The sequence below is a fragment of the Poecilia mexicana genome, unplaced genomic scaffold (genome assembly GCF_051168715.1).
Source record: "Poecilia mexicana isolate PSO_F unplaced genomic scaffold, ASM5116871v1 scaffold_15, whole genome shotgun sequence".
NCBI lineage: Eukaryota > Metazoa > Chordata > Actinopteri > Cyprinodontiformes > Poeciliidae > Poecilia > Poecilia mexicana.
The window spans coordinates 5,728,066-5,746,498 of record NW_028263384.1 but is presented as its reverse complement, the minus strand read 5'-3'; the positions used below and the strand labels follow the sequence as shown (position 1 = coordinate 5,746,498).

Sequence of the window (18,433 nt, the reverse complement as noted above, 5' to 3'; positions counted from 1 at the left end):
TCTATAAGAGCAATATGAATGAAATAAGTAATTATTGATATGACAGGAGCAGCGGCTTTGACACCTGGTGGTGGGCGTGTCGATGTGCGAGTGACTGTCATGAAGTATGAATGGGAAGGTGACGCTGCTGGCTCTGTGTGTGTGAGGCAGCGGGTGAGCTGGGGGGTCAGTCCTCGCAAAGTTTGGAGCATAATAAAAATTTTAAAAAAATCGATAAATGTGACAGAACAAAGAAGAGGTTAGGAGTTGATTGATACATGGACAGATGAGATTCCCCGAGTTAATCCAGTGCGGCCGTCTACCACCATTAGTTTGCTGTGTTTTATAATAATAAAACGTGTTTATTATTTATTAACGCTTTGGTGCAAAAAACTGATTGAAAAATCGATTTATTTACTGCATGTTTATGTCTGTTAAGGCTCAGATGGAACGGCACAGAAAGCAGCCCTGCTTTAAACCATTCAGACACGAACACAATGGAGACACAAGCAGATGACTTATTACAGCGCGATAATAACTCAATAGTCCATGGAAAACCCTTATAACCTTGTATTAAAGCAGAAAGTACGGCGGCCACCGTAAAAAAGGCTTACAGTATCAATTATGCCGCATGAACTGATCAGTAGATTATTGCGAGGGAACGCAAAACCTTTTGCGAGGGAACGCAAAAGTTTTGCGAGGGAACGCAAAAGTTTTGCGAGGGAACGCAAAAGAAAAAAAAATCCCCATGTCCCCTGGGGGGCTCCGTAAAATACAACCACAAAGTGGCAGTATTTCACAGAAAAACATCTCTGTATTAAAAGCATTTGTTCAACACAACTAGGGCTGAAACGATTCCTCGAATGATTCGAGTACCTCGATTACTAAAATTCCTCGAGGAAAATTTACCTGCCTCGAAGCTTCGTTAATTTATGTTTTATTAGTTAGCGCACCGTGTTCTGGCCGGGACTTCATTTGCGTTGCGCGGAGCTCTCACTTCCGCCTCTGAGTTGTTGACAAAAGCTAAGTCTCAGCGGCATAAAGTCCAATCTTCAAGATTGGCCCGTGGGGATTTTATTGATTGATGATAATGCCCGACTTTTTATCGTTTTGGGGAACCAATAAGCATCCTTAAAATGACTGGGGGAATGCCTGGAGTACGGCAGCATTTCTCCTCCGGGGCTGCTGGTTGAAAGCGAACGGCGGGAAGAGCGCTGAGGTGAGCGGATAGCCTGAACAGGGCGGGCGGCTGAGTAGCTGATGCTTACCGTGTAAATGTAGCTTTACCGACGAACCGCACAATAAATTTCATATCCCGGTCTGAAGAAACGGGTGGCGGAGCGCATCGTACATGGCTGGTAGATGAGTTTCTGAGTGTGACCAGTGAAGGTGTCGTAAATATCCCGTATTGCTTCCCCCCGTGTTCGTCCCCCGGTCTAACGGTTCGTCAGTCCGCTGGTCTATTTCCTCCCCTCCACCCCATGTTCGTTCATTCGCCCTCTCCTCCCACTCCAGGCGGCATTTCCCGTATTTTCAAACCCAAAGCGTGACAGGTTAGGTGGCAAGGTGAGTTTAATTAATCTATTAAACTCACTGAAGATGAATACATAAACTAAAAGCTGGATTGTAGACATTTTTTATAAGCATATTTGTGAGCCTGCCTCTTTGTTATTAAATTCAATAGAATTTCAGATTTTTCTATAACTTTTCTTCTGGTTAACTTAGAAAGTGAGCTATTATTGTTACAGGTTAGTTTTCTAAACTACAAAAAGCAACTGTTAGGGATGCTCAAATATGAAAAATTGGACTGACATTGATATCTGATAGTAACACCGGTATTATGCCAGATTTACCAATATTTCATTTTAGAAATTTTTTTTATCCGAATACTCGATTAATCGTAAGAATAATCGATAGATTACTCGATTACTAAAATATTCGTTTACAACAGCCCTAAACACAACACAGCTCCTTGGTAGAGTGAGGGTTATACAAGTACAGAGCCCATAAAACGTATTCACTTCCTTGGATGTTTTACATTTAGGTCTGACCAGCCATGCGCTGTGATGGCCTATTGTAATCCCTGTTTTTCATTATGTTTCAGTTAAATTAATTGGCTTTTTGGAGGCCTAAACATATCTGAAAACTTACCAGATTTGGTGGATACATTAGGCCTGCATAAAATGTATGCATTTTAACATAGTCACAAAAATCGTAACAGAAACGGCTCAACTGCACCACTCTGCAACTTTCAAAACACCCTCCTCATCAACCTTTTTTGCAGAGGCATACAATTTGGTCCTCTTCTAGAACTCTCCAAGACCTACAGAAAAGTCTCTTGCAGCCATGCTCTGCACCAAACAGAAAGTCGACCATTTTGGATTGAAGTTCCGATTTTTACTGCATTGTCACCATAAATTAGAGCCTCCACATTTGATCAAACTCCTCCTAGGGATTTCAATCTATTGGTTTCCAATTTTACCAGCTTGTTCATAATGCATAGCCAAATAAAAGTTATGACGCTAACAAAGTCTCTTGAAACCATGGTCCAAACCCAACAGGAAGTTGGCCATTTTGGATGAAAGCCAACATTTTGTCTTTTTTAGACATGTATCTGAGCAAATTCCTCCTGACATACAAACTCCAGCGTCACTCAGCAGAGTCTTGAGGTATTGAAGATCAAAAGTTACTAAAATATTTTTTGTACATCAAAAGCATGGAGTAAACCCTCAAAATCTGAATTCGCCATGAAAAATAAGGTGCAATAACTTCCGCTTACAATGGTCACAGTTGTATCAGACTTTCTACATCTCTTTACAGACCTCCACTCATCACATTCACATGATCAGTTGGTGACATCACGTTAGCCCTTTCATATAGGCCAGTTTTCAGCAAAACTATCAAGACATGCTGCTGGGCTTACACTGAACTAGACTAAAGATTTGGAATTTGGAAGAGCTGCTAAATGCGCCGCCTAGTGGACGGGTGCAAGAACGGCGCAAAAGTCAATTGTGACAGGGTGGTAGTGCCAAAGCTCCTGCAGTTGCCACTAGGGCTGAAACGATTCCTCGAATGATTCGAGTACCTCGATTACTAAAATTCCTCGAGGAAAATTTACCTGCCTCGAAGCTGTTAATTTATGTTTTATTATTTAGCGCACCGTGTTCCAGCCGGGACTTCATTTGCGTTGCGCGGAGCTCTCACTTCCGCCTCTGAGTTGTTGACAAAAGCTAAGTCTGAGCGGCATAAAGTCCAATCTTCAAGATTGGCCCGTGGGGATTTTATTGATTGATGATAATGCCCGACTTTTTATCGTTTTTGGGGAACCAATAAGCATCCTTAAAATGACTGGGGAATGCCTGGAGTACGGCAGCATTTCTCCTCCGGGGCTGCTGGTTGAACGCGAACAGCGGGAAGAGCGCTGAGGTGAGCGGATAGCCTGAACAGGGCGGGCGGCTGAGTAGCTGATGCTTACCGTGTAAATGTAGCTTTACCGACGAACCGCACAATAAATTTCATATCCCGGTCTGAAGAAACGGGTGGCGGAGCGCATCGTACATGGCTGATAGATGAGTTTCTGAGTGTGACCAGTGAAGGTGTCGTAAATATCCCGTATTGCTTCCCCCCGTGTTCGTCCCCCGGTCTAACGGTTCGTCAGTCCGCTGGTCTATTTCCTCCCCTCCACCCCATCTTACGTTCGTTCATTCGCCCTCTCCTCCCACTCCAGGCGGCATTTCCCGTATTTTCAAACCCAAAGCGTGACAGGTTAGGTGGCAAGGTGAGTTTAATTAATCTATTAAACTCACTGAAGATGAATACATAAACTAAAAGCTGGATTGTAGACATTTTTTATAAGCATATTTGTGAGCCTGCCTCTTTGTTATTAAATTCAATATAATTTCAGATTTTTCCATAACTTTTCTTCTGGTTAACTTAGAAAGTGAGCTATTATTGTTACAGGTTAGTTTTCTAAACTACAAAAAAGCAACTGTTAGGGATGCTCAAATATGAAAAATTGGACTGATATTAATATCTGATTGTAACACCGGTATTAAGCCAGATTTACCAATATTTCATTTTATAATTTTTTTTAATCCGATTACTCGATTAATCGTAAGAATAATCGATAGATTACTCGATTACTAAAATATTTGTTTACAACAGCCCTAGTTGCCACTAAGCCGTAGTGGCGCTGAGAGCTGTACGAGACTGCCAGCAAGTTTTATATATATATATATATATATATATATATATATATATATATATATATATATATATATATATATATACACATACATATATTAGGGATGTGCCGATCAGGTTTTTTCCTGCCGATAACGATACCGATCACCCATGAGGGCCGATACACCGATACCGATCACCGATACCGATCACATAATTATTATTATTATTTTTATTTTTTTAACAAACACTACCGGTTACATTATGTGGAAAAAGGAACCATGAATTCACCTTAATTTAGACAAAAACTTGTTTTTAATAACTTTTTTCAAGAAGAAAACTAAACAAAACAGGCATTGTGCAAATTGTACTGCTATTGATAATACTATCTTTAACAGACTGATAACATATGAGGGCTCTGAAGAGGCTAAATAACGCAAAGAGCCAAAATAAAACCTCTCAACATTGCCAAAAAAATTCAAGTATAAAACTTAACATTCAAAGGCAAAAACAGGTTCCATACAATAAACAATCCAGAGTTACTGAATGAAAACTTCCTGTTAGCATGGCGGCTAGCTGATTACTGCTAGTTCTGATTGGCTGTTTCTGACTGAGCGGAGTAATTATGCAGAACAGGGAGGAGATCGATTATTTTTTTTAGAGATCATCTGTCTCATGTTAGGACAGCGAAAGTTTTAATACGTATGTAAAATGTATTTTTTTAAGTTATATGCTGCAGCTTTAAGCAGAGGTTCGGTGTGAGAGTCACTACCAGGTGGAGCAGAAGCGAAGCTCCGTCTATGAAATATTACTACCTGTAGCGTAGCAGCGGTTCAACAGCGAGAGCAGAACCAGCGTCTTACATCGCAGCTCGAAGACAAATAATTTTGCGGGTTATTTGTTTAGCTTTCTGACCGTCATGCTAATCCGGGTGAGTGTTTGTAGCTGTGCGCTGCTTTACCTGCTATCTGATCCTCCATATGTCTTTTTTACTGCAGTGAGCCTCGATGTAGCCAAACTCCGTCAAGTATGGCATTGTTTTTATGTCGTATTAGCTTCGTTGTGTTGATGCATTTTGACTGCTTCAATTTTCCGCCGCAACACGCAAACTTCCCCATTCACTCAGTGCGTCATAGTTACACATCGCTTAGGATTTGTTGCTGCGCGTTTGCGCAGAGTGAAGGAAAGAGGAGACCAGCTGCACAGGCAGGCTGCGAAATGAGATGATCGGTATCGGCAACAAGAGCCAATGATCGCCGATCACCGATCATGCACTTTTTCACGAAAATCGGCCCGATTATGATCGGTGACCGATCGATCGGCACACCTCTAATATATATATATATATATTAGGGCTGTTGTAAACGAATATTTTAGTAATCGAGTAATCTATCGATTATTCTTACGATTAATCGAGTAATCGGATAAAAAAAATTCTAAAATGAAATATTGGTAAATCTGGCATAATACCGGTGTTACTATCAGATATCAATATCAGTCCAATTTTTCATATTTGAGCATCCCTAACAGTTGCTTTTTTGTAGTTTAGAAAACTAACCTGTAACAATAATGGCTCACTTTCTAAGTTAACCAGAAGAAAAGTTATAGAAAAATCTGAAATTACATTGAATTTAATAACAAAGAGGCAGGCTCACAAATATGCTTATAAAAAATGTCTACAATCCAGCTTTTAGTTTATGTATTCATCTTCAGTGAGTTTAATAGATTAATTAAACTCACCTTGCCACCTAACCTGTCACGCTTTGGGTTTGAAAATACGGGAAATGCCGCCTGGAGTGGGAGGAGAGGGCGAATGAACGAACATGGGGTGGAGGGGAGGAAATAGACCAGCGGACTGACGAACCGTTAGACCGGGGGACGAACACGGGGGGAAGCAATACGGGATATTTACGACACCTTCACTGGTCACACTCAGAAACTCATCTACCAGCCATGTACGATGCGCTCCGCCACCCGTTTCTTCAGACCGGGATATGAAATTTATTGTGCGGTTCGTCGGTAAAGCTACATTTACACGGTAAGCATCAGCTACTCAGCCGCCCGCCCTGTTCAGGCTATCCGCTCACCTCAGCGCTCTTCCCGCCGTTCGCTTTCAACCAGCAGCCCCGGAGGAGAAATGCTGCCGTACTCCAGGCATTCCCCCAGTCATTTTAAGGATGCTTATTGGTTCCCCAAAAACGATAAAAAGTCGGGCATTATCATCAATCCATAAAATCCCCACGGGCCAATCTTGAAGATTGGACTTTATGCCGCTGAGACTTAGCTTTTGTCAACAACTCAGAGGCGGAAGTGAGAGCTCCGCGCAACGCAAATGAAGTCCCGGCCGGAACACGGTGCGCTAACTAATAAAACATAAATTAACGAAGCTTCGAGGCAGGTAAATTTTCCTCGAGGAATTTTAGTAATCGAGGTACTCGAATCATTCGAGGAATCGTTTCAGCCCTAACATATACATATACATATATATATATATATATATATATATATATATATATATATATATATATATATATATATATATATATATAAAAAATATCCAAAAACTATTTAGATGTTGATCTGAAAACTGGTTTCTACACACAAAAAAAATACAAAAATATTCACCACCTACAAGTCCATATTTAGTATTTGCAGCTCTGGCTGCCATCTCAGTCAGGCTGCTTATCTGAACGCTGCAGTTGTCCTCCATCTTCCCTCCTGAACTATTCCAGCTTTGACTGGGCCACTCCAGAACCTCACCCTTAATGTCTTCAAACCATTTCTGTGTACCTTTAGCTGGATGCTTTTGGTTGTCTTCTAGAAAACATAGTTCTCTGGCAGATGAAAACCAACTGTGCTCCAGGATTTTACTGAGCTCAGCACCAACTGAACTGGGCTAGTCACTTTAAAGGCAGTGAATATTTAAGCAATCACTTATGTTTTTGTTTTTTTTGTAATCTTGTAGAAATCAGTTTTCACTTCGACATTTAATGGGGTTTTGCCAAAACAGCCAAAATGTTAATCATGATTTATTTAAAATGGGAAAATATTGGAGGGGGTGAATACTTTATAGAGACGTTGCCTCAGTAGTCAGATTTTATATGCTTAACAAAAAAAAACAAAAAAAACCTTTTCTGACCCAAGTCTATGCCTTCCCTACCTGTGTAGTGGCAGAGTCCACCTCAATCTGATCATGAAGCTGGATGTTGTGGTGATGATCAGTCTTCAGATTGTTATTCCCATGATGATGTCCATCATACAGCACCATGGCAGGTACAGTTAACTTCTGACCCTGTGAGTCCCAGGAGTGGATGAAGAAGACCCGGTGACCCTCATGAAGGACAACTTGTCTCTTTACCTGGAGTAGGAAGACCACAGTAACTTCAGCACAATGTCAGAAGAGAGTTTGAAAAATAGGACAATAGGCATTGTAGCCCCTAGGGGGAAGCACTGAGCTTCTAAATTCAAAGGAAGAAGACAAAGTGTTGGTAATGGCGGAGAAAAAAAAAAGTGCTGAAGATGGAGGTGGTCTGTGTCATCATTTAAATCCACTGTATCTGAGGCAGGGTTAGTGTACTGTTGGAGCATGGGTGGCAGGGGAGGGGTGTTAAAAGAATGACCAAAAATTTAATTTTCTTGTGTTATTTTGATCAATTTTGAAATCCACAAGAGGAACACTTCATTCTAGTTTTTTTTTTTGTGTGTGTTTTTTTGTAATTTTCAGCCAATACAATTACTCACTATGCATTTACATAGAAATAAGAATGAAACAGCTGAAAATTAGCTGAAGAAAGTTGATTGGACTTGGTTTTATTTAGGGGTATTAATACAAGAGCATACCACACAGTTCAGAACTGAAAACCATGCAGTATTTCTGTTCACTTCCCAAGTATGCTCTACTTTGCTCCCTAAAATACTTTGTTTTGAGATTTCAACCAACCAAAATGTGAAAATGTTCAAAGGGTATGCATACTTCAGCAAGCAAATGAAACAAAACGGCTTACTATAAGCAGATTTGATGGGGGGAAAAAATACGATTAGTGTTTTTTTTTTTTTTTTTTTTTCAAAACTACCCTGAAGCGATAAACCAGCCCATACTTTTGCATCAGTACTGAAACTCAAATATGTAACATTTTGTAACTTGTGCACCTGTATGGATCTTTATGTAAACATAGACTGAATATCTCACCGTTACTAAGCCATCTGTTTGGACCACAAAGCGGCTGTCATCTGTGCTGAAAAGAAATCTGGTGCGGTCCGTGCAGTCACTGAAGCCAACTGGAAATCAACAAAAATCACAGATGTTCACATACAGAAATAGCAGTTATGCTACCAATACCCAGGTGCTACTTCACAACCAAATATGAAATACTTGAGTAAAATGCAAAAAGGTCTCGTGACAGGTAATACTTTAAATGCTTACAGTGCCATTGAAACTGAGTTTTTAGCTCTCATTGAGCAGCTAAACAAGTTTCTTCAAAAACCCAACCTTACATTTCCTGTCAACTCTGATTTTTTCCAGTCTTCACTCAGTTAACTCAGTTCCCTTTATTTCTAATGCACCAGTTCACAACAAATGTCTCAAGGCCCTTTATGTTAATTTTAATTCAATCACACATACAGTTAACAGCACATGAAGCTCAGTTTATTATTCAAACTAGTTTATAAGTTTCCGATTTAAAGAAACCCAACAGACTGCATCAAGTCATTAACTTGCTGCAGGAACTGCAAGTCAGCATATGTATAGGCCTGTCACGATAAATTTTGCTGTGCGATTAATCGTCTAAAAAATTATTGCGATAAACAATAATATTGTTTCAATAACTTTTGACACCGATTTAATGGAAATGACTACTACTAGAGATGTGCCAATCAGGTTTTTTCCTCCCGATACCGATCACCCATGAGGGCCGATCACCAATACCGATCACCGATGCCGATCACATAATTATTATTTTTTTATCATAAACACTACCGGTTACATTATGTGGAAAAAGGAACCATGAATTCACCTTAATTTAGACAAAAACTTGTTTTTAATAACTTTTCAAGAAGAAAACTAAACAAAACAGGCATTGTGCAAATTGTACTGCTATCGGTAATACTATCTTTAACAGACTGATAACATATGAAGGCTCTGAAGAGGCTAAATAATGCAAAGAGCCAAAATAAAACCTCTCAACATTGCCAAAAAAATTCAAGTATAAAACTTAACATTCAAAGGCAAAAACAGGTTCCATTACAATAAACAATCCAGATTTACTGAATGAAAACTTCCTGTTAGCATGGCAGCTAGCTGATTACTGCTAGTTCTGAGTGGCTGTTTCTGACTGAGCGGAGTAATTATGCAGAACAGGGAGGAGATCGATTATTTTTTTAGAGATTATCTGTCTCATGTTAGGACAGCGAAAGTTTTAATACGTATGTAAAATGTATTTTTTTAGGTTAGATGCTGCAGCTTTAAGCAGAGGTTCGGTGTGAGAGTCACTACCAGGTGGAGCAGAAGCGAAGCTCCGTCTGTGAAATATTACTACCTGTAGCGTAGCAGTGGTTCAACAGCGAGAGCAGAACCAGCGTCTTACATCGCAGCTCGAAGACTTAAATAATTTTCCAGGTTATTTGTTTAGCTTTCTGACCGTCATGCTAATCCGGGTGAGTGTTTGTAGCTGTGCGCTGCTTTATCTGCTATCTGATCGTTCCGTATGCCTTTTTTACTGCAGTGAACCTCGATGTAGCCAAACTCCATCAAGTATGGCACTGTTTTTATGTCGTATTAGCTTCGTTGTGTTGATGCATTTTGACCTGCTTCAATTTTCCGCCGCAACACGCAAACATCCCCATTCACTCAGTGCGTTATAGTTACACATCGCTTAGGATTTATTGCTGCGCGTTTGCGCAGTGTGAAGGAAAGAGGAGACCAGCTACACAGGCAGGCTGCGAAATGAGATGATCAATATCGGCAACAAGAGCCAATGATCGCCAATCACGCACTTTTTCACGAAAATCGGCCCGATTATGATCGGTGACCGATCGATCGGCACACCTCTAACTAATGCACGCCATTTCCTGCCATAGATGGATGGCAGGAAATGGCCGATCGTAGATCGGCCAACGATCTAAGATTGTCGCTGGAGATTTCGTAACCGATCATCCTGCAGTACGATTTAGATCGTAGTGGCCGCTCTGATCTAAATCAGGGGTAATCCCTGACTGGGAGAGTTAATGCTGAATGTGACAGGTAGCCAATCAGAAAGCGCAGATTATCCTCTGCGCTTTCTGAGGGGAAATTACGAGGGGAATCCCAAACAGCTGACACGGTGCAACCGAGATGATATGTGGAAACAACATTAATATTTATTTAACATTTCGCGCAAAGAATATAGAAATGACAAAGGGAGGAGTTGGAGTCAAATTGCTACCGTAGTTGATAAACCCGGTAACTTTTCAGCTCCTCTTTGTTAACGTGACATAAATAGGTTATAATTAGAGATGCGCCAATCGATCGGTCACTGATCATAATTGGGCCGATTTTCGTGAAAAAGTGCATGATCGGTGATCATTGGCTCTTGTTGCCGATACCGATCACCTGCTTCTCATTTCGCAGCCTGCCTGTGCAGCTGGTCTCCTTTTTCCTTCACACTGCACAAACGCGCAGCAACAAATCCTAAGCGATGTGTAACTATAACGCACTGAATGAATGGGGAAGTTTGTGTGTTGCGGTGGAAAATTGAAGCACTTCAAAATGCATCAACACAACGAATCTAATACGAAATAAAAACAATGCCATACTTGACGGAGATTGGCTACATCGAAGCTCACTGCAGTAAAAAAGACATACGGAGGATCAGATAGCAGGTAAAGCTGTGTGGTGGTTGGACACCACACAGCCATTATACCTAGGATTTCTGACAGCTAATGTGTGGTCTCTCATGTTTGGAAAATGGATCGACAACTGGTGTCGTGTGCCCTGGACATTGCACTAAGGAAATAGGAAGGGAGGGTCAGTGGAGAGCACTGAAGTTGAGCCTTTTTTCATTCAGTGTCATCAAAAGAAAGAAAAGGCACCAAGACGATAAAGCCGATAATTAAAATTAGATTGATAGGTTTAATTTATTGTGCAATTAATTGATTTATCGTTTATCGCAACAGGCCTACATATGTATAGTTCTACAAGTATCCCTACATAACTCATTTAAAAATTATATTATCCACTTTCCATCAGTCTATTATGGGAATGAAAAAGTCATAGAAAAGTGTGTAAATCAAGTTCCCATTGTTTAGTGGAGCTGAAATGTAGAAGCAGTGGTTGGATTATCACAATCAGACCCCAACATAAGATGATTCTGCTGTAACAGCAGGTTAACAAGTCAAACAAACAAAGTGATAGCTAAAATAAATGTTGCAACAAATAAGCAATAGAAAGTACACAAGACAAACCCAGAACCTAACCCTACTTTGTGCCAGCTTTTGTTCAGTGTGTGCAACACCATTTGAAAAGCCAGCAGAACAAGTTCAGGGACAAGTAGAAACCTGACAGAAGATCCCCTGAGCTGCAGAAATGAGTACAACACGAGAACTGAATAACTAATCAATAACTTCACAAAAAATATCCTTCAAAGCTAGAAAACAAGTATTATTAGAAACGATTAATACAAGCAATAAAAATGAGACATTGACATATTCTGTTCATGAAAGGCTCACCATACCTTTGCCCAGTCGTGTGCCTTGCCTCAGGTGTTTTCTGGTCACTTTGAATATTAACTGCTCTGACTCAAATCCAGGCGTACATGATGACTCCTCTGCAGCCGCAGCCTGGAAGATACCAATGAGCATTTCATTCAAGCCTGCAATCAAGGGGGTGTAACAGGAGAATGCACACACACAACTACTAATGGTTCTACAGTAGTGGGAAATTGTCAAATGATGGTGGATTAAACAGCTTGGATTAGGACAGCTTGAGAAAACAGAGTAATGGCCAATATATTGCTCAAACAGAAAGTGCTTAACAGTGAATGTTGTGTCAAAATCTTCATTTTAATAATGTAAGAGAAACAGCTTTAGGGCAAGAGAGTAAAAATATATTTCAAGATATTAACAGTAAAAAGCCAATAAGTGCTTGCAATCACCAGATGATACAGTTGCTTTTTTTAAAGCCATATTTCAGAGGTGGTAAGAATTAACTCTAAGGCCTCAGGAATATCAAACGGAATGGTCATGACTTATAAAAGTCAGAGATGGAAGTTGTCAAAAGTTCCTTTACCTTTTGGTAGGTAAACATAGTTCGTATAGAAGTTACAGAAAGGTGACAAACTAGCCACAGCGATTAAAAGTTGCCAACCCAGTTCCAGATGATTTCAGCCATTTAAAAAAAATAAATGAGTAAATAAAACGTTCATATCCATAGCATTAGTAGATTTTAACCCTTTACATTTTCACAAGAGACCATTGTTAGTAGAGGTGTGCCGATCGATCGGTCACCGATCATAATCGGGCCGATTTCCGTGAAAAAGTGCATGATCGGTGATCGGCAATCATTGGCTCTTGTTGCCGATACCGATCACCTGCTTCTCATTTCGCAGCCTGCCTGTGCAGCTGGTCTCCTTTTTCCTTCACTTTGCGCAAACGCGCAGCAACAAATCCTAAGCGATGTGGAACTATAACACAGAGTGAATGGGGAAGTTTGCGTGTTGCGGCGGAAAATTAAAGCACGTGGGGTGAAGCAGGTCAAAATGCATCAACACAACGAATCTAATATGGCATAAAAAAACAATGCCATACTTGACGGAGTTTGGCTACATCGAGGCTCACTGCAGTAAAAAAAAGACATACGGAGCGATCAGATAGCAGGTAAAGCAGCGCACAGCTACAAACACTCACCCGGATTAGCATGACGGTCAGAAAGCTAAACAAATAACCTGGAAAATTATTTAAGTCTTCGAGCTGCGATGTAAGACGCTGGTTCTGCTCTTGCTGTTGAACCGCTGCTACGCTACAGGTAGTAATATTTCACAGACGGAGCTTCGCTTCTGCTCCACCTGGTAGTGACTCTCACACCGAACCTCTGCTTAAAGCTGCAGCATCTAACCTAAAAAAATACATTTTACATACGTATTAAAACTTTCGCTGTCCTAACATGAGACAGATAATCTCTGAAAAAATAATCGATCTCCTCCCTGTTCTGCATAATTACTCCGCTCAGTCAGAAACAGCCAATCAGAGCTAGCAGTAATCAGCTAGCCGCCATGCTATCAGGAAGTTTTCATTCAGTAACTCTGGATTGTTTATTGTAATGGAACCTGTTTTTGCCTTTGAATGTTAAGTTTTATACTTGAACTTCTTGGCAATGTTGAGAGGTTTTATTTTGGCTCTTTGCGTTATTTAGCCTCTTCAGAGCCTTCATATGTTATCAGTCTGTTAAAGATAGTATTATCAATAGTAGGGCTGTTGTAAACGAATATTTTAGTAATCGAGTAATCTATCGATTATTCTTACGATTAATCGAGTAATCGGATAAAAAAAATTATAAAATGAAATATTGGTAAATCTGGCATAATACCGGTGTTACTATCAGATATCAATATCAGTCCAATTTTTCATATTTGAGCATCCCTAACAGTTGCTTTTTTGTAGTTTAGAAAACTAACCTGTAACAATAATAGCTCACTTTCTAAGTTAACCAGAAGAAAAGTTATAGAAAAATCTGAAATTATATTGAATTTAATAACAAAGAGGCAGGCTCACAAATATGCTTATAAAAAATGTCTACAATCCAGCTTTTAGTTTATGTATTCATCTTCAGTGAGTTTAATAGATTAATTAAACTCACCTTGCCACCTAACCTGTCACGCTTTGGGTTTGAAAATACGGGAAATGCCGCCTGGAGTGGGAGGAGAGGGCGAATGAACGAACATGGGGTGGAGGGGAGGAAATAGACCAGCGGACTGACGAACCGTTAGACCGGGGGACGAACACGGGGGGAAGCAATACGGGATATTTACGACACCTTCACTGGTCACACTCAGAAACTCATCTACCAGCCATGTACGATGCGCTCCGCCACCCGTTTCTTCAGACCGGGATATGAAATTTATTGTGCGGTTCGTCGGTAAAGCTACATTTACACGGTAAGCATCAGCTACTCAGCCGCCCGCCCTGTTCAGGCTATCCGCTCACCTCAGCGCTCTTCCCGCCGTTCGCTTTCAACCAGCAGCCCCGGAGGAGAAATGCTGCCGTACTCCAGGCATTCCCCCAGTCATTTTAAGGATGCTTATTGGTTCCCCAAAAACGATAAAAAGTCGGGCATTATCATCAATCAATAAAATCCCCACGGGCCAATCTTGAAGATTGGACTTTATGCCGCTGAGACTTAGCTTTTGTCAACAACTCAGAGGCGGAAGTGAGAGCTCCGCGCAACGCAAATGAAGTCCCGGCCGGAACACGGTGCGCTAACTAATAAAACATAAATTAACGAAGCTTCGAGGCAGGTAAATTTTCCTCGAGGAATTTTAGTAATCGAGGTACTCGAACCATTCGAGGAATCGTTTCAGCCCTAATCAATAGCAGTACAATTTGCACAATTCCTGTTTTGTTTAGTTTTCTTCTTGGAAAAAGTTATTAAAAACAAGTTTTTGTCTAAATTAAATTCATGGTTCCTTTTTCCACATAATGTAACCTGTAGGGTTTATGATTAAAAAATAAATAAATAATAATTATGTGATCGGTATCGGTGATCAGTATCAGTGATCGGCCCTCATGGGTGATCGGTATCGGCAGGAAAAAACCTGATCGGCACATCTCTAATTGTTAGGTTTGTTCTTTTTTTTTTCTTTTTCTTTCAGCTATACAACTTTCTTGTATTACTATGTGACTTGATGCGACTGAGGCATCATGCATCAAACACTGCATCAGCTGTGATCAAAGTCTGTTACACATCTGCAAAGAGCACAAAAAAGAAACAAAAAAACTCAGTCTGCTAGTTAAATAAAAGCATAGATGGCACTATGCAGGAATGTTCCAGCTACTATACAACTGCATAGTAACAAATATTCTACAGAAGAAACAGCAACAAGCTTAATAGTCTTGTTAAGCTGTATATATAATATCTGAAGTGGATTACAAAGGTTTGAATTATCCTTTTATTCTCAGCAATCAGTACCTGGAAAAATAAAATACCGATACTTAATTTGGGAATCTATATTACAAGCAATAACATGCATAAAAATCCAGCCTTGCTTTGCACAGCAACCCATTTATTAGGAAAATCTACAGGATTCTAAACTGTTAACAGAGATCTGTGAAAGGTAAAAAAAAGCTTTAATAACCTAAAATATTAATAGATTAAATTATTGATTTTTGTTCCAGTTAGTTCCTTAATTGGGCAATATGGACTTAAAACTTTGAATTCAGTTTTTAATCTATATTTATTGCAATAATACTTTTGCTGATATAATTTTTAATTCAGCATTTTTGATTAGATCTCTTTAGCCATCTTTACTTAAGGTGCAGAGGCTCAAAAACTGAATACTGCTTCAAAAACAAAACAGTTGTGCTGAGCCATTTCAATATCATCGAGTTGCGAAACTAAACAGAACACAATTCTTACATTCAATCTTATTCCCAAATGTAGATGCTACATTTACAGGTTATATTCCTAACCATACCATTGGTTTTGGATTAGTAAACAAACTCAGGTAAATTTCATTACCAACAGCTGGTGACTGACTTATAATTATCTTATTTTTCACAACATTAACAGAAACAACTGCAAGTCCCCTCTAGTTCTAATGTGTTTTAGGTCTATAAAACAAAACAATACACTTATATCCAGCCAGCCTCTCAGAATGCCTTGCACCATAAAGCTGTTTAGAATAAAAACTTCATATCTCGTTTATAAAAGAACTTGAACTTTTATATTATTTTCTTCACAGAAAAGCAGCTTAAACCTTTTTAAAAAAAAAAAAAAAAACAATGTTAATTAAATTAACCATTGTTCGCATTTAATATTAGCTATTGTTTTCCAGTTTCATGTTTAGCGAAATTGTGTTTTTACTGCTTATGAAGATCTCGAGGGTTTGTGTAATTTGTGCTATACAATGATTGTTAATGATGATAATAATAGCAGTCCAAACAACAAATTTCTACAGTTTTAAAGTCTACAGTGACGTCACCTGCCCTGTGGAAGAAGAACCTGATGGGACCTCAGTTTTAATTTATAAAAATCCAACATGGCGAGTCGCCTGCAGTCAACGTCACCGACGGAAACAGGGCGAAGCACTACTTCACCGTTGTACACCGCAACGACAATTATCCATGAAACAATTAGTTTAGAGCTACCGTGCGTGTGTGAAGTCAGGATAGTTTTCATCCACCTTCACCTTTAACTTAACATTCACCCCAAGAACCTCCTTATTGCTACCCACAACATCCACAAGAAGCAGTAACTAAAACCAAATTAAGCTTACCAACCTAGACGTCTTTTTAAACGCTCTTTGGAAAATAGGATAGCCACACAAGTAAATAAACAGTAAACATTCGAAATAACAGATATAACAAATAGCAAAACATGTCGAAGCAATATTTAAAATAAAAGTCAAAACAGCGGGAAAAAAAATCCTACCTGGAAAATGACGAATAAAACGCCCAAAACCGCAAACCAGGCGGTCCCCATTTGTGTTTGAAGCCTCTTATAAAATCCTTCTCGTAGCTAAAACGTAGAAAAAACAACTTTCTTTGTATTCCGGTGCGTAGCGTCTCCCCTTCTGTACTCTGTAAGTAGTTTCAGCGTCTGAATGCGATCAGTCCCGCGAGCTGATTCAGGTACTCTCAGTGTGACGTCAGCTCACAGGTGCGCCCCGTTCCGGCTTCCTCATATGGTCATAAAGCGCCACACCTGAAGAAGGAGAAACCAGAAGTTTCGCTTACTTTTCTCTTCAGGACAAGCTCGCAGATTTATAGAAGATAGCGGTCTGTGGCATCCATTTGATTCACTGTAGACAGTGAGCCATGTCTAACTTCGGTGAGCTGCTCTCCACTTAGTCTCATTTCCTTTAACTGACAATTTGCCCAACGAAGATCCCCTCCCCCACCTACTCTCTTTCTCTCTTTTCTCTCTGTCTCCCACCCATACACGCACACAATCACAATCCTATTTCTAACTAACCACATATCAAATCATTTAGCATGTGAATATAATGTAAACATAAACAGAACGATAACTGGGTCATCAGACTCAAACTTAAAACTATAAACATATTGACAGCTATCAAAGTAGCTTAGGTTTCAAGTTCCCCATTTTCATTAAACAAAGAAAAGGAGTGTACTTTTTGGCATCCAGGAACCGTCCAGAAAACAAACACAGAGATTTCATTAAGTTTCAGTTGACTAAACTTATATTTACATAGAAAACACTCATCCATAAGTTAACAAAAATAGATGAACATTGGTTTGTGGAACAATCTTATCCATTGGGACTGCTCTGGGGTGGCAATCATCTATAAAGTATTGCTGGGGCAGAGGAGTGTTTGGTTGTTATTGGTGTTCTTTATGGTATGGCTTGTGTGATGGGGTTGCCAGTTCAGTGACCGTTGCCACATTTGCTTTGTTGTCATCCCTGGTTTGAGTTGTGTTTCTTGTCCTTACAGAGATTTTTAGGTGTTTTTGACCCGATTTTCCCCTTCTGACAATCTTAAGGACACACACACATTACTGGGACAGTTCTTCTTATGATAATTTTCAGAGATATTCTTGCCATGTCACATATAAGTGATCTGGTTCACTCGGGAGGACATTGGGATCTAAAATCTGGAGTAATCAACAAGTTGGATTGTCCTGATCTGATATCACATCAGAAGTCCCCTGAGGAGAAACAAAAACGCAACCTGTCAAATGTGATGTGTAGCCAATCAGAAAGTGAGGCGACTGAATGGCACCCCAGAAAGTCCATTTCAGTTTTTCTCCATTAAACGTGGTTCATAGCTCTAGTTCTTTTTAAATTCTCCAGAAACTCCAGGAAAAGTAAGTTAATGTCTCTCTTCTAACTTTTTTTGGAAACAAAAAAACAAATAACTTGACATGTCTGAATACTCACCAGACCTGTTTGTTGGCAACACTCCTCAACTCAAAGTGAAATGTACCAGAGAGGTTTTTTGTTTTTGTTTTGTTTTTTTTTACACCAAAATGTCATTATGTTTGTCTATTAATATCTATAAATAGAAAATGTAAAGAAAAGTGATCATTTTACTTACAAGTACATGTAGGGCATGGAGTGAGAAAA

General features: G+C 39.7%; 1 protein-coding gene across 1 annotated transcript in view; it reads right to left on the bottom strand.

Annotated features, from left to right (window-relative positions):
* LOC106908272 (cadherin-1-like) overlaps positions 1–17,034 on the bottom strand; it is a 33,155-nt gene extending 16,121 nt beyond the window's left edge. The window contains exons 1-4 of the mRNA XM_014974326.2: positions 16,778–17,034; positions 11,868–11,973; positions 8,351–8,439; positions 7,322–7,519 (exon numbers count right to left, since the gene is read on the bottom strand). Of these exons, the coding sequence (XP_014829812.2) occupies positions 7,322–7,519; positions 8,351–8,439; positions 11,868–11,973; positions 16,778–16,828 (444 nt within the window). The 5' untranslated portion in view covers positions 16,829–17,034. The remainder of the gene's footprint in view (positions 1–7,321; positions 7,520–8,350; positions 8,440–11,867; positions 11,974–16,777) is intronic.
* Between the last annotated feature and the right edge of the window lie 1,399 nt (positions 17,035–18,433).